The sequence below is a fragment of the Lissotriton vulgaris genome, chromosome 5 (genome assembly GCF_964263255.1).
Source record: "Lissotriton vulgaris chromosome 5, aLisVul1.2, whole genome shotgun sequence".
In the NCBI taxonomy this organism is placed as follows: domain Eukaryota; kingdom Metazoa; phylum Chordata; class Amphibia; order Caudata; family Salamandridae; genus Lissotriton; species Lissotriton vulgaris.
The window spans coordinates 61,784,472-61,806,751 of NC_141693.1; the positions used below are offsets into that span (position 1 = coordinate 61,784,472).

The following is a 22,280-nucleotide window of genomic DNA, read 5'->3' on the forward strand; positions in this document are numbered from 1 at the left end:
CTTCGCCGAGGGAGACGAGCCCCCACCTCTGACACTGTTTATACAGGCCACCACTGAGGTCCAATAAGTCTGTATTGCTGGACAGTGCCAGAGTATATGGTAAGAGGTGCCTTCTCCCCCACACCCCCGCACACAAGCTGATTCAGGGCTCCTTCCCATTTTGACAAATGTATTGCAAAAGACATACGCCCTGTGTGGTATATTGAGTTGCACCAGACGAAATCGTGATCTGATCGCCATCTCTTTGGGAGAGGCTAGGGCTACCAGCCAGTCCTCATCTTCCATGTCTCCTCTGTCAATACCCAACGTTGCCGGAGCTGAAGCAATGTGTCGGATGCTCTGTTAATTCGTTTTTTATACGTTAAGGAGATTGCTTTGCATACCATGTAGTCATCTAATATTCTGTTTTCTAACAGGGATGCTTCAGGGAGGACCTCCCCTTTAGGGACCGCTGCCATTAAAGTTTAGGGTAAACAAGAACGGTCCAGAGATCCTGAATCTGGAAATGAATCCCTAGAGTTATTGAGGAATCAAAGCCCTGGACCTTTTCAGACTCAAAAGGACAAGTAGAGAAAGGGTTGTGAGCGTCAGCTGTTCTCTTTCTTTTACAACGTTTTCTATGAAAAAATTATAATTAGTGAAATGGACTCAAATCATGTGACAAAAAAAAAGAACTATTCTCACTCAAACCTACTCGTATTGTGTTGCATCCAAATAAGGAATTAGCCTACTGATGGGTATATATATGTGGCTGCCATAAAGTGTGATGGACAAGAAGGTATCAGAAGGTTTCTGGGTCGACGAGGTAATATTCATGCTGTAAATCAGGAAACGGCAACACTGTTCCACCCCTCCATAGATCTCCCTCCCTGGAGAAACCTATCAGGTCCCATTTATCAAAGCGGGCCTTCGGCCTAATGTGCCCAGTATTCCTGAGTCCCATAGTGGTGTTGTCTGGGTGATCCTACCCTCCCAGTCCAGTGTTTAAGAGTTGTGTGCCACAGTTGGACCGGAAGAGCTGTGGGTCCTGTGAGGATCATATAACATGGGGAGGTGTACAGTGATCGTGTGTATTCAAGTGGCCGTAACACATAACGATTCAGAAAAGGGGGTGGTGATGAACAGAGTGTCTGAATTAAGCAGACCACTCTTACCCAGTCCAAAGATCAGGGCTTGATCCATCACCGTTATTTATCTCACTGCACCATCCCAGCTCAGAACCTGGCTATATGCAAATCAGTCTGTCCCTGGCCCAGTGCATCATGGGAACAGGGCAGACTAAACTACCAAGCCAATTCTTCACCAGAAAGGAGACAAGCTACCGGGGACCGGTTTCTGGCATTTCAGCCGTCTTCGGCCCGGCTTGCTTGAATCCTGATGGAGCAGTGAGAAAGGGACTCATGTCTGAGTATACCCTGCCACACCTATAGTGGCCAAAAACGATTCAGAAAAGGGGGTCCATATGAAACGCCGTATTGGCTGCAGGCCGATGTACCCATTGGTTAACAGTGGTGAGCTGTGCTGCCTGGTAATATCTGTGGATGTCAGGCAACGTAATACCACCGTCATACGAGTCATGTGTCAGTTTTTTGAGGGCTATATGAGGGGCACCCCTTCCCACAACAAGGTCCTTAATTCAGTCTCTATAGTCCGGAAGTAGGTATCGGGGACTGAGAATGGTGCATTTTGCACAAGTAAAGAAACCGCTGCAGTGCCATCATCTTGGACAAAGCAGCTCGTTCAAGAAGGGACAAGGGCAGGGCCCTCCAGTGGCAAACGTCTCTCCTAAGATTCTGTAGGGGATCCTGGAGATTATTGTCATAGAATGAGTCGGGATCGGTGGTGACATAGATACCAAATATCGGAAGCCATCAGAAACTACCCTTGCTACACATCCCCTATCTTGTCACGAAGAGTATCCACAGAGATCAAATAGCGTCCATTTAGACCACTTAATGGTGTATCCCAAGTATCTACCGAGGTTGTGAATATTTCCAGTATACGACTCAGGGAGACGCGGGAGCTGCTATATACAATAATATATTGCCAGCGTACAGAGAAATTATGTATTCCCACTCCTCCATCCAGTGTAGGCCACGTATCAAAGGGTCAGACAATTCACAGGTAGTCAGTGGTTCTAGAGCTAGGGCAAACAAGAGAGGCGAAAGAGGGCAACCCTGTTGTGGTCTCTCACCTCAAGGGGAATTATCTAGAGGTTTTCGCATTAATGACTACCCAGGCCAGGGAATTGATGTATAATAACCGTACCCAGGACAAGAACTTGGGGTCGAAGCTCATCCGTTCCAGCACAGCAAAAAGGTATAGCCATTCCAGTGTCGAATGCCATACGAGCATTAAGGGACAAAATAGTTGCGTCTTCTTGTATAGAAAGGACGAGCCCCAACATTCCGTGGAGACATCGCAGATTGAAGGTCGGGTTTCTACCTGGCGTGAAACAGGACTGGTGTGGATGCACCAATTTGGTAACAATTTGTATTCATCTAAGGGCTAATAGTTTCACCAAAATTTTGATCTCAGCGTTGAGGAGGGAAATGGGTCTGCAGGAGGAGCAGTCCTCAGCTGGCCTACCCTCCTTATGAAGGACCACAATGGAAGCGAGCCTTTGGTCTCTGGAGAGCACCCCCTTTTCCCGACTCTCCAAGTACATTTAAAGTAATTGCGTGCAATAAGAGACATAGTAATCTTGTATAACTATATCGGGAGCACGTTCTGACACATTGCTTTGTCTGATGCGATATTGCGGATCGCTTGGGCAATTGTGTCCTCTGTAGGATCACTTTCCATGAAGGCTCTGTCTTCAGTAGGGAGTGTAGGAAGTCGTAAATACCAGAGAAAGTCGTGGGAATGTCACATATTCGTAGCCCCGACTGGGGAGTATAGGTGCTTGTAGTAATCTGAGAAGGCATTCGCAATATCTTGGGGATCTGTAAGAAACACCCTGGTGCCCTGAGAGATCCCGGTAACCCATCGAATCGCCTTTTCCCAGACGTGGGTCCCTTGCTCACTTTGCCACTGAATTCAAACTAGCCTGACTGATGAAGGGTGTTACCCAGAAACCGGTCCCAGGATGCTTGATTCCGGTTCAGGGAAGACCTGGCTTGGCAATTCGGGCTGGACTTTTCCCATAAGGCACAGAGTCAAGACTGATTTACATATAGCTGGGTCTGAACTGAGGTTGCGAAGCGAGCTAAAAAATTATGATGGATTCAACCCAGATCTGTGACTGAGGGTGAGTGTCTGAAACGTTTTGGCACTCCATGCATCATCTCCTTGTGTTTGCTTTGTTCGCCCTAAGTTGGCAGGGTATGCCCAGACGTGGGTCCCTTGCTTACTTTGCCACTGAATTCAAGCTAGCCTGTCTGATGAAGGTGTTATCCAGAAACCGGTCCCAGGATGCTTGTTTCTGGTTCAGGGAAGACCTGGCTTGGCAATTCGGGCTGGACTGTTCCCAGGAGGCACAGGGTCAAATTCAACACAACCTATTCCCTTCCCTCCCTTCAGCCCCAAATGTTGAAACCCTCCATCCCGTCTCCCTGCACAGCAAACTCAAAACTGCCTGCCACCAAACTCTGCAGAGTGCCCATCACCCCACCCCAACATGAAACAAGTACAGGAACTGTGGACTACCCAACTAACTGCACCCCCGGCCTCTCTCATAACTGGTACCAAAGAGCACAACTAAACCCCACAGTAGTGCAACACTTTTAAATAGAATTTTCGTCTTTCATCCCATTGCATCTATATATTTCAGCCATCTTCATAGCTTCCCTGCCTCCCCACTGGCTTCAAGCTAGCCTGGCTGATGACGGCTGATTAGCCAGAAACCGGTCCCAGGATGCTTGTTTCCGGTCCAGGGAAGACATGGCTTGGCAGTTCAGGCTGGACTGTTCCCATGAGGCACAGGGTCAGACTGATTTGCATATGGCCATGTCGAACTGGGGTGGCGGAGTGAGCTAAACAATGATGATGGATTAAACCCAGATCAGTTGACTGGGGGTGAGTGCTTGCAATGTTCAACACTCCGTCCATCATCCTTTTTGGTTTTCCCTTGTGGACTAAAGCATCCCCATCTTTTTGGAAAGAAGGGTAATTTACATTTTGGAAGCTTTTTTTTTTTATTACATGCAAACCCCAACTGCCTCAGCTCTTGATATCACTGCAACGCAGGTCACCACTCCTGGCTGCTGCAGATGTGTTCTCCCTGCAGTATCGCGGGCAGTGGCCGAGCAAAGCCCAGGCAAAGGGTGGGCCCGTCCATGCCCGTCAGAAACAGGAGGAGGCTGGGTCACTCCTCTTAGGCCCACAGTCTCAGTTACAGTGCTCTGTGGCTTTGTCCCCTGACACCGTGCCAGGTGCTCTCTCCTCAGCCCAACCTGCACCAGACTCCCAGTAGTTACTGTCCAGCTGCACCCCTCTTGACCCTGGCAGCCTGGGCCAACTGCACTTGAACGTCCAGACTAGCTTCTTCCCCTTCCCTTTCTCCCTGCCTGCCCGACCTATCCCTTGCCCGCCGGCTCTGCTGGAAACCTCCCTTCTGCTACCTGAAGCCCTGCCGCCCCCTACACCTTGCCTCACGCGTCGCTCCCCTTCGTGCTTGCTGTCTCCCCCTATGGGCACCATTGGCACCACAGCGCACCCACGTGGCAGACGTGCAGAGTGGGTATGCCGTGCATGGACCTCGCTCTGCACTAGGTCTCCACCCACAACAGACTGCCTGTGCTTCACATCAGACGAACTTAGAGCCCTGGACTCCGGATGGCAGAACAACTGCTGCGCCCAGGCCTCACCCAGGACCACAGATGGCCCTTTCCCCTGCTGGAGCTGCCGATTTACCTGCATCACAAGAGAAACAACCGACACCACGTTCATCAGCCACAACAAGTCACTCACACTCAACAGCAGGGCCGTGGCCAACCCCTTCAGAGACATCGACTGCCTGCTGAACAACGCACGCTCTCTTGGAAAAGACGCCACAGAAATCTGGAAAACCATCACCACCCCAGACACCGTCTTCATCACAGAGACCTGGCTGAACCCCGCATCAGCACCCAGTATTGCCACAGCCATACCAGACGGATGCAAGATCACTCAGCGAGACAGGACCAATAGAAACAGCAGCATCACAGCCATAATCCACGAAGAGACTCTCAAATGTGCAACCACAACAGACAACACCACCCCCTTCATGGAGCACCTCAACTTCCAACTCCAAACGAACAGCAAACCCACGATTGGAAAAACCCTCACCAAAGACCCCCGGGACTCCGCCCTCCCTTCTGCAACCCCTTCTCCAACTTCATTGCTCCTATCAATATTGAGGAGAAACTATCTTCCTAGGAGACCTCAACTTTCACCTTGAAAACATTGATGACACCAACACGGCTGACATCCCAGAAAGTATGGCCAACCTTAAACTTGAGCAATTAGTCACCAACCCCACTCACATCGCAGGAGACACGCTTGACCCTATCTTTACACCCACACTGAACAGCTCACCTGGACCGACCACCACTGCGTCCACTTCATCATCTCAGAGCCCCTCAAAACCCCCACCTCCACTGCCAGCGAAACATGTCGTAGCCGGTCCAAAGCATCAGAACAACGCTGGATCAACACCCTCAACTTTCACCTACCTACCTCCACAAGGACACGGAACAAGCAGTGGACAACTTCACTAAATGGATCACAGCAAGCGCCCTGAGGAATCCTACCAACCCCAACAAACAAACACAACACCCCCAGGAGCTGAACTAGTACACATGTTATGGAGCTGCCCCAGAATAGGAGTGTACTAGAATACGATAACCAGGATATTACACACATGCACAGGTCAAGCACTACCTTTTGTATACCTCCTGTATCAATTCAGGAGGACGCCTGCCACCAAAGTAGTGTCTAGGTTCCTAGACTTGGGGATAATAGTAGCTAAAAGGCACCTAACTAGACGGTGGAAAGTGGTGGACCCACCACATGTACGGGCATGGCGTCACTCATTGTTCGCAGGGGCCAAGTCCGAAAGCATCTACATCAAGCATGAAGAAACGTTAGAACTGCGTTGAGAACCCATAGCAGCATGTTGGGACAACCTCTTAAATGAGCTGCAACAGATAGAGGGCAGTGACCCTAAGGATTCGCCTGGTTGAGACGTGGGCGAATAGATGTAGCGAACCATACACTAACCATACACGCTAACGGGCGTACCATGATATTCCATGGGTGTACGCAGACCACTTAAGAATGTGAATAAGGGTGGACACTACGCAAAGGGGACGTTGAGTAACACAGCAGCAAGGAAACATTACGCAAACATGCCCGAAGATAGAGAGTTTGGAGGGAATTTACTAAAGAATGAGGCCTGAACATGGCTTTAATTACATTTCAACGCTGTTTGGAAGCAGAGAAGGGATGTTTTGAAGACTGGCATCGTAGTTCGGAAACTTTGAATTCGTTTTTCCACAACTCCTAATTGAAGAAACCGAAGGGGAAGTTTCCAGAATGTGCATTAGTTTTCTGTGTGTACAGGGAACTCTTCTGAGGATTTGAGGGAGGTTTTATCACCTTCACTGCTGCAGCAATTCCCCCTCTGTGCTGCAGATCCTTTACTCCCATTGTTCATGACGAGCTGAGCTCGTCATGAGCACACGAGCAGTGTACTGCATGACGAGCCGAGCTCGTCACGAGCATCGAAGGGGTTAAAGATACAAATAGGTTTTGTGAGGACAGCAGCTCATTTCTGTAGCAATTATTTCAAGACTCAAAGGAGTTTTCTGATGACTCGCAGGGATTTAGGAAGATTTAAGAGCATTTCCTGATGATACAAGGGAGTTTTCTGAGGAATCAAAGGTATTTTCTGAGTACTTAAGAGTTTTGTTGAGGAAACAAAGTGATTTTATGAGGATCTGAAAGTTTCCTAGCACTTTGAGTGAACTTAGTAGTGGCATTTACACACTGCAGCAGTAAGACTTGCACCTTACACACGGAGAGGAGAATAATAAACCAGCCTTACCTGCTTAGGGTGCTTCTGACATCCTGCAAAACAGAAAAACAAAGTGAAATCAGTTTCCAGAGAAGATGTTAAAGTTATGATAGTATTTGTAGGAGTGAATCACTCGATCTAGCAGGGAATTGCTTGGTGTGTTGCATTTTTCTTAATAGAAAAAATGCATAAATATTTTGTATATAGATGGGTTATTAACTTGTATATCACACTGTAACCGGTCCCTGTACATTTCTCTGTTTGTATATTGAGTTGGGCTCACAGCATCAAGTGGGACAATGTAAATTATCCATGTCTGTATATCATGTTCGGCTCTCGGAGTGCATGGGGTCACTGTGCATTGACCCAGCCAGGAGATCATACGTGCTCCGCTAATACATTTAATAATGCACACAAAATACAATTATTTCACTTCCTTCTTCTGTTTTATTTCCCAAACAGTATCTCACCTTCAGGAGTTCCCACGACGGCGCCTCAGACTTCTTTTCTATCTCCGTTATTAGGGCCTTGAGAGAGGTGATTTGATTGGACAGATTGGTGATATTTGCATTTTCTATTGTGGTCATTTTCTTCTCCATCTCCTCCAGTCTTCTGTGCAGTGTTTGCTCATTTTCTTTCAGAAGCTGCCGTAGCTTTTCAAACTCAGATTGAATTTTCTTTTTCTCAGTTCTTAGCTTGTTCTGTCAGAAGCAAAGAAAAGTTGTTTAGATATTAAAAAGCTTTCTACAAACCATCCTTAGAGTCGGAGTCCAGGAGGAGGGTGGAGGGGTTGACAGTTCCTTAAAAATCAGACCACTAATGTGCTTTTCCTAATTTCTGAACTGCAATCTCTTACTACCTTCCCTCTACCGTCTTCCATCCTTCTCACACTCCTGCCCTCCCCGTTCCCTCATACACCTCATGAACTGTAGAGAGGTCAGAATTTGTGAAGTTGGAGAGAAGCTCGATCCATGGAGAGAGTGCAAGGAAGGAAACCCACCGAAGGCAGAGACAGTCAAAGACCGAGAGACGGGCTGAGGGGAGACACAGGCTGAAGTCACATGATGATGTACATACAAAACCAATCTACCTGAAACTGAAATAGCACTTTTCAAATTCTTCATAACACTGAAATTACGATACTTCTTCAAAGACGTACCTTTAAACCAAAAAGTTCTTTTTGTGCACCATATTCGCATAAAACCATCGAAACCTTTGTAAGAGCAGTATTTTCAGATATTCAAAAAAAATTCCGTAAACACGAGAAAGGTAACTTATCAAAAGCAGAATTGAGCACCATCACAAATCTGATCAATGACAAAGAACTAACATTCCAAAGAGCCGATAAAGGAGGGGCTCTAATCATAATGGACACCAGTTTTTACAAAACCAGTGTAAACGAACATGTAAAGGACATCAACACCTACATTCCTTTAAACACTGACCCCACCGAAGAGTACCAAAAAATTCTTTCAGCCATCCTTGATCATGCGTTGAATTAACAATGGATTGATAAAAACACAAAAAAAAATTCTTGAAACTAAGTATCCACGTAGACCAAGACTGTACATGTTACCGAAAATCCATAAGAATGATCGAAAACCACCCTTCAGACCCATTGTCTCAGCTTGCGGGTCAATATCAGAAAGTATAGGCAAATACGTAGACTGGCACCTGCAACCTATCGTACAAAAATCACAAACGTACATTAAAGACACAACAGCATTTCTAAATCTGTTAAAAACAATTTCTCTGGAAGAAAATACTGAATATTGGCTATGCACAATTGATGTGGTATCACTCTATACCTCAATTCCTCACAACGAAGGTTTAGAAGCATTAGAATGGAACTTATTAAGAGAAGACAATTGTGAAGCCAACAAAATTTTTCTACTTGAAATGATGCATTTTGCACTATACCACAGCTACTTTGAATGGCAAAATACGTTCTATAACCAGTGCAACGGCCCTTCAATGGGTTTCGGGGGGGCCCCCTCATATGCAAACCTGTTTATGACAAAATTTGAACATGATCACATCCTGAATAACCACAATTGGATTGAAAAGTTGATAACACTCAAAAGGTATATTGATGACCTATTTTTAATCTGGAAAGGAGACAAAGAACAACTACTCACAAACATTGGTACCCTGAACCAACTGAACCCCAGAATCAAATTCACATATACTATCAACAAAAACACCATATCATTTCTTGATGTACAAATCACGATTATTAACCATCGGATTCAAACCCAGGTATATAAGAAAAGCACAGATCGTAATTCCTGTTTACTTTACCAAAGCTTTCATCCTGAAACCTTAAAAAACCACTTACCAACATCCCAATTCATTCGCTTGAAACGAATCACTTCTGATGCTCAGACACTTGAAAATGCACTTATGGAACAACAACAACAATATCTCACAAGAGGTTATCCGAAGGAGATTCTTAATGAATCCATCAAAAAAGTGGCCAAACTACCAAGAGAAAATTTACTGACAACAGTTCAAAAAAACGTTAACCAAAAAACAGTATGTGTGTTAAAATTCTCCACAGATACCAAAAAGATTAAAAAGATCATCAACCGACATTGGTCATTAATAAAATCTGAACCAGATTTACAAAATCTCTACAGCGATCGCATAACCTTTGCTCACAGAAGGTTACAAAACCTAAAGGAAATTTTGAACACCAAAAAACTAATTAATGTACAATACTAAGGAATTGCCAAATGCTTAAATTGCATACACTGCAATAATGTAATAACTGGCAAAACCTTCATGCATCCGACCCAAGGTTACAAAATCAATCTACAGTACACAGGTACCTGTGATTCAAGAAACGTCATCTATGCCATCAAGTGCCCATGTGGCAAAATATATGTTGGGCAGACTGAACGAAAAATAAAAATAAGGATATCAGAACACAAGAGTAATATTCGGACTAAGAATATGAAATCAGCAGTAGCCACTCATTGGCTTGACTGTAACCATCAAATTGCTCAAATGAAATTCACTATACTTGAGATACTCACGCAACGCTGTGATATGGACCCAAGTAAACAACGCCTGCAAGCTGAATTCTTCTGGATTAAAAAACGTAATGCCCTCCAACCAACGGGAATTAATGACAGAATTGAAATGTCTTGTTTTCTATAAAACTGTTGTTGCGTTCTAATCTAGGACCCTGATCAATACTGTGACCTTATGCCCCTATACGGCTATAATCCCCTTATACCCCTATATTGGCATAACCGATCAAATGCAATATTCAGAAACACGTCTCTGGCCACACACGAACAGAGCCACATTTCAGAATCGCTTCCTCTGCCACTTCCTTTGCAGCTAATTAGTGCAATGACATATCAGAAGTTACTATCTAAGATTCCTAGATTAACACTCCGAGTTCTTCAACAAGATAAAAACTCAGCAACCTGGGAAAGCCCCGCTTGCTATGTTTTGATTAGTAATGGAACTCTAATGAGCACTGATAGACGATCACTTCCTAGTGACATCTTTATTGACGTCTTATGTCCAAAAACTTACGTCAAACAAGGCACCTTTCAGGCATAAATATTACCAACGTTGCCTTAAGCAAACGCTGAAATTGCTGTCTCGTTGCTGATGATACCATCGCTGCTATCGCTACTGCTATCGCTGCTAATGAGCGAATGATGGTGTGGTGAACTTAGGCGCTGAACAGCCGTCCCCCTGCAAGAGCCCAGCAGATGCAAGCTGCCCGCGGACGCTGCCCCTCCTCTTCCTCGACGCGCTGAGAGAGACGCTGTCTTTTCTCCTGCAGAGAAATCCAGCTCTGGCGTTTTCAGCCTACCCTTGCGGGTGACTGGGATATCGAGCCCCTGAAGGAGATACCAGACCTCCATCATTCTATTCCAGAGGTATGGTGTTGACTAAACCCTTAAAAAGAATTCTTGAAGCAAACCTTGGCAAAACCAACTTAACTTAAAGCTACTTACTTACTCCCCTCCCAAGTATTAGGCTTAGGTCAGGTACACTGGGGTAGGCGTAGTTAGAAGCACCAGTTGAGTATTTTAGCCAAATGTATATATGAATGTATATATGCTTTATTCATTTTAAACCATTGTATGGCTAAGAAACCATATCAATGCTTTTACAGTATTATTTCGCAATACTCATCTTACTGTACGTACTTCTTATAATAACAAGTCTTGCAATTGTGGCAATTCATTTCTCTTGTACGAGAAGAAAGACTGTTCAATAAATGTTACCCTTTATTGAAAACGCCCGTCTCTCTATTCTCTACATATTGTGAAAGTAATCTGCACAACCACTGACTGAGTAAAATAACTGTCTATTGTTCACACGACTCTAGAGATTGACTCTTATCTGAGGAGCAAAGTTGTCATGTTGCACGGTTGTTGGAAAACTGAATCCCTTCTTGGCTGTGCCAGGGAAGCTGATCACTTCCTATTCAGTCAAGAAAGTTTCCAGTGACCTCTGAGCTAGTTGGTAACAAACCCAATTAAGTTTAGCATAGTCAGTGGAGGCCTGGAAGATCCGCACTTCTACGTCGATACTACTGTTTATGTTATTCCAATGCGCAGGGCCTATTGGGAAAATAGGAACTACACTACATGGCGCCCAACGTGGGGTAAGGCGATAAACTAATGCAAGACGTTAGAGTAACTCAGTCGTGCATATTTCACACAGACCCCTTTCTCCCGTAAATAGTCCAATAGACGTCTGGAGTGGGTGAAAGGTTAAAATCCGCCCGAACTCAGTAGGAAGAGATTCCTATGTAAAGCTCTGGTTTATTCAACGTTGAAGGATACAGTGTTCCATAATATTGTGCACCTAATCTTTGTCTCCTTGGAGACCTGCTCTGCAAAACCTGCATTTATAAAATGTCAGTGTTAAACAACGGAGCTGATGCCGCAGCAGATGCGACTCAGCAGGGTCCTGACGGGACTACTGAACCGGGTGCGATAATCATCCCGGCACATTTAAGGAAATCTATAACGTCAAAACCTATAGAAAATGGACTGACCACACAAGGTGGCACAGTCGTCTTCGTGATAGAGGCACACAAATATCGGCAGACAGAGGTATTCTATTCATGGATAAACTTTCCAGCGGCAAACGCTAGAACAAAAGAGTTTCACTATTACAAAATAGAGAAATCACCAGAAGAGTACGCTCCTTTCGAGGAGACTGAAATCCCATTAAAATACCAAGAACATTTACTTTTGTTTAAAGGCGCCCTTAAACATAATGATCATATTACCAGGCTCGGTCCACTAGGTAGACCAGGAGCAACGTGGCCGGTTCTAGCCAGCTACACACCACATCCGGACATTGCAAAAATGTCAAAAGAAGAGCTGTTAGTACAGCTAAAAACACTTATAAAAATACATAGGCAATTAGTCCAATATGTAATGCGGACTGCAACAGTCCAACCAGCTGTTAATGTACCACAGCTGACCCCTCATCAGGGGAACACAAATAAAATTACACCACAGAACATACAATCATGTCTTGGTAAAACACCCATAAAATGGGAACAAATTCCTTTCTGGTTAGCGCAGAAAATCACTCAAATAGAGGCAGTATTTCCGGATACTACCCCTATCGAGAAACACAGAATCTTGACCATCGGCCTTCCTATGGGAATCGCACCACACGTGGAGGACTGTGACACTTGGGGTACAGTCTTTGCTTCCATTCACACAAAAACACATGGTGTTCCGTCTATGGCGGTAATACCAGATGTACTAAGACAGATTCAAAATGAATACGGTCCAGAACCTGCTTTAACTCTTGGTATGAAATTACTGAAAGACTTCAAGCAGGTCTCAGCTATATTATTAGCCAACATAAAGGGAGAAGCAGCATCTGTGGCGATCCGCCAGAAGTTGAAGGAAACAGATATAACAGATCAACCGATCGAGCTTGCCAGAATCATAGAGAAATGCTATGAAGAATTAGGTAGAGACAGCTTGGGTGGGAAGCCAGTAAAGCCCCAACTGCTCGAAAATCCTGAAAAATTATTTATTAAAAATAATTCAAACACTCCTAAAATGGAAATAAACAATCCACTCCCAAGGAAAAAGTTTTCCAGTCCAGAGGAAGGTCTCCTCGACGGAGGGAAAGAACTCCGACTCGAGAACACCAGTCTCCACAGAGGGAGCCCTCTAAGAAAAGATATAACCTTAGAAATAGGGATAATTTGAAAAAACCTGATAGATATCAAAGTATTGATACACGTCCCTCTCGATCTTTTTCGCAGAAATCAGAAAGAAAAGGACGGTCAGACCCAGGAGAGCACACCAAGTCCAAAGACAAGGAACCTGCTCAGAGTAAAAAATCTCAATTTCCAAAAAAGAAGGTAGCCAGTATTAGAGTAATCGAACATGCCGAGAATGCTGAGGACACAGTTGAAAAACGGGGAGTGGGCACAGACAATGCTAGACAGTGCAGCAGAAATCACTATAGCCCGCAAGATCTTGATGAGTCATCTGGAGACAGTGGACACGAATGAATACATTCAGGTTGAAACTGCCGACACCAGACTTAGCGAGCCCCATAAGATATACGAAATAACATTGCGTATAGAGGGTGATAAGACTAGGAAAATAAGAGGTCTATTTTGGGATAAACTCTCAAAAGGCTATGATATTCTGTTAGCTTAAAAAGATTGGCCCCCAGAGTTTGTCAGGGAGTGCCCTCGTGGCGAAGAAATGATTATGCCTGCCTTCTCGAATCACATTCCGATTCACAAAAAATATACTTATGCAAGGAAATGGGCAGTAGCCCAGGCACCGGCATTATATAAAAATCATGTAGGATGGGATGAGGACTCACCTCCTCACAAAATCCAGTTAAAAAGTGAACCAACTGCCCAAAGGCAGTATCCCATTAAGCAAGAAGCTAAAAAACAAGTTAGGGAGATCTTAGATCAACTTGAATACCAGGGGGTGATTGAAACATGCACCTCTCAAATGAACAATCCTTTGTTTCCTGTCTCCAAGCCAGACAATTCAGATCGTCTAGTTTTGGACTACAGACACCTTAATGCATGTTGCAAAACATTTGCAGTACAAAATTCGCATAGTGCTGCACTAATGAACAACATAGTTAGGAAAAAATATAAAACGACATTAGACATATCTAATGGTTTCTTTTGTCAAAACATTGCACCAGAAAGCAGGTACTTGACCGCTTTCTCCGTAATGGGGTCTCAGAAAAATTTCTGTAGGCTCCCATAGGGGTTCAAGAACAGTCCAGGACTATTCTCAGCTAGAGTAACAGAGTGACTACAAATATATGATGATGAGGCATTATCTTACGTAGATGATATCTATCTCACAGATGACGACTTGGATACTCACTTGAAAAGAGTGAACACCATTATACTTGGGTTCGCAGCAGAGGGTTACAAATTCAACTTTAAAAAGTCTCGAATTGCCCATCTGACAGTATTATTTTTAGGATACGAATTATCAAGTGAAGGAAAAAGCCTAGCGGACAACTTCTTAGAAAAGTGCGCTGTACTCCAAGCTCCAAAAACGATGAAGAATTTACAATCCATACTCGGTTTTCTGAATTTCGGAAAAACTTACATTCTAAATTACGCAGAGAGGGTTAAACCTCTCTACGAACTAATTAAACCTGATTTTAAACAAATCAATTGGACTCAAAAACACACAGAAATTTTGAGATCACTGCAAACAGACATGTTATCAAAAACAAAATTAGATACACGTGACAACACACGCAATCTTGTAATCCGAGTCATCCCAGGAAGATGCGGATTCATGTACCAAACCTCTAATGAGGGAGAAAAGGTACCAATTTCAATTAAATCTCACTTATACACACAAGTAGAAAAGACATTCAGTCCCACAGAAAATACTGTGAAAGCAGTGCAAATTGCATTAGCCAATGAACGAAAACTAGCACACGGCAAAAGGATTACTATCCTCACAGCGGAATCCGCCTTCGAGGCGCTATTCAGCCCAGTAAACCTGCCTACAGTGTCACTGGATCCGAAATGGATACAGTATGTAGATTCTCTTGGAGCGGAAGTTGTGAAATACTATTTCGCCCCGCAATACGAAGAACTGAATGATTTAGAATATGAAGAAGAATATCCTCTGCCAATCGAACTTCTGCCTCTCCCACAATACGCCTGTATAATCTATACAGATAGATTTGTACCGCATTTCAACGTAGAGAGCAAATCCTACGATGCCGTATGTGCGATTGTTAAAGGTCGTTGGCTGTGCGGTAAATTCAGACCGAAAATAACAAAAACTGAATCAGTTAGAAACTGTTCGGCTCAGAGAGCTGAAATCAGATCTTTAAAGATGGCGCTTGAAAATGCAGAACGTGAATTCCCGACACTTATCGTGTGCGATTCTCATTTTTGCGTCAACTCTTACAATAATAAGTTGCAGAACTGGATTGAAAATGATTACAAAGATGACACAGGTGCCACAATAAAGCATAAATTGCTCTGGAACCAGGTAGCTCTTTTACAGAAAGAACTACAAAAGACTCACGTGATACACGCACAGAGTCTTCAACGTGATGGCGTTCACGTTGCAGGGAATTCATTGGCTAATACAGCCACAGCGGAAGCAACTAAACCGGCTTCCGTAGCCACAAAAAAGCGTACAGAAAAATACATAGACAGGGAAACCATGCTGGCAGTAAAAACGACCGTAAAAGGCGACTGTGCAGCACTACCCGTGAACTATCCACTCAATTATGCATACGTAATCGATGCAAACTCCGTTCCTTTTGCTCGAATCCCTGGAGTGGGGGATAGGGTAATTCCAAACAGGGACCGGAGGGGCTTCCTGTTACAGGAAGCACATATGGGGTTGGGTCTGAGACACCAAACAATCAGGGGCTCTCTGAGAGAATTGGAATCAGAGTACTGGTGGCCGGAAATGAGTGAAGGTATTCATGAGTTTGCAAAAAACTGTGAAGACTGCAACAGAGATCGCAGTGAAGAACCGGCCAGTATAGTGTCAGAAGCCCTAATAGAAAGCATTAGGCAATCTATCCGCGCTATCAAAAAAGAGAAACACGTCCCATTGTACATCATTAAGGCTAAACACACTTAAAAAATGTGGCCCCAGCGCTCGGCTGACGCCATAACGGTTATAAAAGATCTGTGAGTCTTTATCTGCACATACGCAATTGCCATGTTCCATTCTGACCAGGGTCCTGCTTTCAGCTCTCGAGCTTATAAGGAGGCCATGGCCAGCATGGGAGTTGGGTTGCGGTATTCTTGTCCGTCACACCCCGAAGGGAATAGTGTGGTAGAAAGAAAAAACCGGGACATAAAGCGATCTATAACAGCGAAGGTATTAGGTTCGGTGCTGGGTGGGTCAAACATCTAATAAGTGTCCAAATCAGTCTTAATAATTTGCCAAGAAATTCTCTAAAAGGTTTCAGCCCATACGAACTATTGTTCGGAACTAGAATGAGAGTTCAGGACTTAGATAGTCAAGTATCAGTGGTACAAGATAAGAAAACAGACTTTGACATCAAAGATCGTTTGGCTGTTTTACAGGACTTGAATGAAACAAGAAAATCCTTAAGCAACACAAAGTTAAAGCAACAGCCAGCTACCACTGACGAGGCACCACAAGCAACAGCCCCAGCAAGGCCTGTCTGGATTCCAAAGATTGGGGATCTAGTCAGAGAAAAAAAAACGGTGAAGAAGGAATTTGGGCCTTCTTACAGAAAAGCAGTACCTGTCTTAGCAATCAACGGAACAAGATCAGTAGTACTACCGCCCCTTGCTGGTAAAAAGGAGAACAGAGTTGTATCAATCGACCTGGTAAAACCACAAGCATGTGGCCTATAATCAACAGTAGGCCCAGTGGACTCCCAAGAAACAACAGAATACCCAAACTTGCAACAATCCAAGAGGTTCAAACTGAAAGACTAATCACATTCGATCAGCCTGCAGTGCACAGAGAAGGACTATGCAATAATGCCATGGAACTCGTGCCTCTTGAGACACAGATTGAAACAGTTCGTCAAGAAACACCAGTCTACAATAATGTGGCATCAGAAAGTGCTACCGAAGGGCAGATTGAAAGAATAATCCCAACAATTGACAGAACTGCCTCTAGTTATTTCATCGACTTCGACAACTTTTCTGAGGATCAAAGAAACCCCGAAGTGATGCCAGAAACAAAAAAGCAACGGAACTCTTTCATCAACTGAGGAAATCTACCTTATTTCCCCTTGGTTAGAGTTCTGGTTCGGTCTAGGTGTATTTTTCCTCCTGCTTTGGCTCATCATGGTACTTTGTTTGGGAAAATTCATTGAGGGAAAATATAGTACAATGGACACAGCAAGTCAGAACATCAACTTAGTCCTCAAACCACACAGATCATCCCACGTGAAGAAAAGAGAACTGTCAACAGTAAATGTCACAGCCATTCCAATACCCGGTGGGGTAGTATGGGAGAAAACTGACTATGAGATCTATGGTCCGGTCGAGATCCTGAAGTATCCTCATCAACTGAAGGTTTCCTTAAGTGACTTTGTAAAACCTAGTACATTCTCTGATGATTGGGACTTTAACAGTATTAATGACATGATGTCTGATTTAGTAATGTCAGCTAGATTCACAGAACATGATTATTTACAAGGTTCGTCTAGTTAGGAACAAATGTTCTGTTTTACACATTATGGCGATCATTATTTGCATAAATCTGCACAGCCTAGAAATGTTTTTAAGTATAATCAATGGGAACATTGTCCTACACCACCTACAGGCAGTTCTAAAACATTCTTTGAGAAATTCAAGTACTTCTCAGGGTTTACCATCAGTGATGCAGAAACGTTTTATTACAAACTGTTAGATGAAACAGGATTGAAAACAATGCTGACAAACACTAAATTGATATATTCAGAAGCATTTTATGAAAAAATTATGACATTTGGTTTTGATTATTGGAAAAATAACATTGAAACAAAAACCATTTGTGGTACGAAAGATTGGCAGGTACAAGGCCTAGAAGCATTATTCAGAACCTGCATGATACCAGAACAAATGATGTTTTTAAATGACACAATTCACCAAACATCCTGTCTTGGCCTAGCTAAGATCAAAGACCTAAACAAACCGTCTATTCCAAAACCAATACCTGAAAATACAACAACAGATATTGAGATAGACGTAACATAAATTTTACATTTTAACAGAACACAACCTGATTGGAAAAAGTGGTTAATCTGTCCTACTGACACAAACAACTGTCAAGATAGATTCCTGAATAAAACACAGGGGTTAAAAATGACCAGACAAGACCCTAGATACTCCCAGAGACAACATCCAGGGATAGTAACAACATACAGTGTAGGGAAACTGCCTCGAATGGCTAGGATCATCCACACTGGCTGAAATTAAGCAACACTTGTCTTTACTTAAAGAGGGTGCTGATTTGCGCGATTTTATTTTGGGACCACGCAAACAGCGTCAAAAGCGTTTCATAGCGGCCAGCATATATGCTGCATACAACGAGGCTTGGAAAGTCACACAAATTGAAACAGCTGAAAAAATACAAGAAATTAATCGTATTAATTTGGAAAAATCACTTTCTGTAGTGGACAATGGGTTAATGACTCTGTCCTCCAGAATATATTCGTTGGACAATATTGTATCCTCTGCCTTTGATATAATAGACAGAGACTTGCTAATGTTACAGCATGGCCAGTCGCAATTACGTTCTATTGTACAATTAGGCTGGACGCTGCAAAATCTTCGTTCAGGCTATGTGCCTTGGCGTTTAATCAACACAACGTCATTGTTTTCCATTTTTAACCTTACTGATAAACAAATCAGCTTGGCACAGAAAGGAGCAGACTATACAATCCTGAGCATCGAAAAACTTGAGAGATTACCATTGACAATGTCAGAAAGTCCTGTCATTGAATGGATAATACACGGAATTATCACAATTCCGATAACAACTTTCCGATTTAAAAAGTGCCTTGAATACATACCTACTGGCCAGTATGAACGATTGGGTAAAGGATATGTTAAGTCAGCATGGAAATTACCATACACACATTCATGCTATAGTGACAGCGACAAAAATGTATTTCTTAGTGGTGAAAACTGTAAACGTTCACTAAGCGGTATACTTTTGTGCCAGGGTATTAATTTACATGGAGCCTGTGAAGGTAATTCTAACAACCTTTCATGCCACCAGCTTGTCACACCTGCAACGCAGATAGAGCCTTTCTTTATGCAACTCGCGAATGGGAGTTACATTCTAAGAACGGATCACAGATGTTGTGGCTTTTGCCAGGGAAAGCGTATCTCGTAAGCGTAACTTCCATGGTCAAATGCTGTATGCAAGCATTGTTCCCGAGCAGCCCTGGAGACATAGAGACTCCCATCTGGCCTCGTCTGCATTTCTCTTCTATACGAATTGATACTTTAAGCAAAATGAAGTCTGTGCTTTTGCAGACAACAGTGCCCATCACGTCATCAAAAGAGACGTATGATCTCCTAGTTGCAAGGACAGCTACGGAGGTTCATGACCTTTTATCAACAAATTGCCCCGTGCATTTCGTAGAAATGTTGAGCCAACTCCTTAACATGTCTAGTGCCACAGGCATCCCAGGCATATTTAAGACGATTTTTACGGGACTGCTAACACCATTTCAAGCAATTCTGGGAATCGTTCCAAATTTTGTCCACTCTGTTTTTGGCGGCATACCCCTATTTATGGGACTTGTAGCAGGGATTTTATTTTTGACCCTCCTGCTCCGATATGGCAAGCCACAGCTCAGACATGACTCCTATGGGAATGGAAGAAACAATCCTAGCAGTGCGCTACCGGGACAGAATAACTAAAGTCCTTGGATTGGCCAGGCTGAGAGATCTGAACATGACCTGGTTCCTTTCATTCAGACCGATATGGCAAAATTGCATCTTACCTGTACTTCGATGTATGCTATGCGGAGATGAGTGCATGTTGGACACCTGTCTTTCACTTCCATCAGCAGTACCAATGGATATCGATACTTTGCTAAGTCCGATAACGGCTCACGCATTGTGTTGTCCCCAGCGGCTACCAATCCTGATGACGGCATTCGTTGAGACTCCTGTACTACAACTAGGTGGTAACAGTGGAGCGAGTGACAAAAGCAACATCGCCCAGGTACGACCTTCTGTGAACATTGCTGATCCAGCCTTTGATGACAGCAATCATTCTCACACCTGCCAAGTTACAGCACTATCGAATTTGGTCGAACTGTCACCTGATTTTGTAGACCAATTCTTTGAGAGCCGGTCTGATATGATGTTCTCACCCGAACAGAAACAATAACTTTAGAGAAGCATTCCGACACACAGCGTTCCCATGAACTCTGAATTCGGCCTTCAGTTTTGAACAACAAAAACGGCTAAAAGCATTGGAACTCTATTTTCCCCGTTCAAGCAATAATTCTTTTGAATTGAACACTTTTTAATATTCACCTTTTTTCTGGCACGAAAAATTCTTTGCTTAAAGTAGAACTATTCATAGAGAACAGAAGCTTCTACTTCTATTTTTAGATACATCTAGAGACATAATAATTTTACACCAGCCTCTAGCACATTTTACTGCAATGCATTTATATGTGATGAAATTATCTCGCCCTTCTTTTCTGTATTCAGAGATATTTCATGTGTAATTGTTTTTGCAAAATCGTTCATTTATTTCATATGCTATAATTTTGAATGATTTCTATGCTTCAAAAACGTACAGTACCTACATTTTCACGTATTACAAATGCACCTATTTCAAATGCATATATGTATTTTGGGGTGGGCAATGTTACACATGCATCTTATTGCTCTAGTTTTAGTAATTTGATGGACATGAATTCGTGGAGTGGGTGTTGCGTTCTAATCTAGGACCCTGATCGATACTGTGACCTTATGCCCCTATACGGCTATAATCCCCTTATACCCCTATATTGGCATAACCGATCAAATGCAATATTCAGAAACTCGTCTCTGGCCTCACACGAACAGAGCCACATTTCAGAATCGCTTCCTCTGCCACTTCCTTTGCAGCTAATTAGTGCAATGACATAGCAGAAGTTACTATCTAAGATTCCTACATTAACACTCCGAGTTCTTCAACAAGATAAAAACTCAGCAACCTGGGAAAGCCCCGCTTGCTATGTTTTGATTAGTAATAGAACTCTAATGAGCACTGATAGACGATCACTTCCTAGTGACATCTTTATTGAAGTCTTATGTCCAAAAACTTACGTCAAACAAGGCACCTTTCAGGTATAAATATTACCAACGTTGCCTTAAGCAAACGCTGAAGTTGCTGTCTCGTTGCTGATGATACCATCTCTGCTATCGCTACTGCTATCGCTGCTAATGAGCGAACGATGGTGTGGTGAACTTAGGAGCTGAACAGCCGTCCCGCTGCAAGAGCCCAGCAGATGCAAGCTGCCCGCGGACGCTGCCCCTCCTCTTCCTCGACGCGCTGAGAGAGACACTGTCTTTTCTCCTGCAGAGAAATCCAGCTCCGGCGTTTCCAGCCTACCCTTGCGGGTGACTGGGATATCGAGCCCCTGAAGGAGATACCAGACCTCCATCATTCTATTCCAGAGGTATGGTGTTGACTAAACCCTTAGAGAGAATTCTTGAAGCAAACCTTGGCAAAACCAACTTAACTTAAAGCTACTTACTTACTCCCCTCCCAAGTATTAGGCTTAGGTCAGGTACACTGGGGTAAGCGTAGTTAGAAGCACCAGTTGAGTATTTTAGCCAAATGTATATATGAATGTATATATGTTTTATTAATTTTAAACCATTGTATGGCTAAGAAACCATATCAATGCTTTTACAGTATTATTTCGCAATACTCATCTTACTGTACGTACTTCTTATAATAACAAGTCTTGCAATTGTGGCAATTCATTTCTCTTGTATGAGAAGAAAGACTGTTCAATAAATGTTACCCTTTATTGAAAATGCCTGTCTCTCTATTCTCTACATATTGTGAAAGTAATCTGCACAACCACTGACTGAGTAAAATAACTGTCTATTGTTCACACAACTCTAGAGATTGACTCTTATCTGAGGAGCAAAGTTGTCATGTTGCACGGTTGTTGGAAAACTGAATCCCTTCTTGGCTGTGCCAGGGAATCTGATCACTTCCTATTCAGTCAAGAAAGTTTCCAGTGACCTCTGAGCTAGCTGGTAACAAAACCAATTAAGTTTAGCATAGTCAGTGGAGGCCTGGAAGATCCGCAC

General features: G+C 43.4%; 1 protein-coding gene across 1 annotated transcript in view; it reads right to left on the reverse strand.

Moving 5' to 3' along the window:
* LOC147710167 (E3 ubiquitin-protein ligase TRIM39-like) overlaps positions 1–22,280 on the reverse strand; it is a 204,054-nt gene that overhangs the window by 44,089 nt on the left and 137,685 nt on the right. The window contains exons 3-4 of the mRNA XM_086920858.1: positions 7,468–7,698; positions 7,028–7,050 (exon numbers count right to left, since the gene is read on the reverse strand). Coding sequence (XP_086776984.1) covers positions 7,028–7,050; positions 7,468–7,698 — 254 coding nt within the window. The remainder of the gene's footprint in view (positions 1–7,027; positions 7,051–7,467; positions 7,699–22,280) is intronic.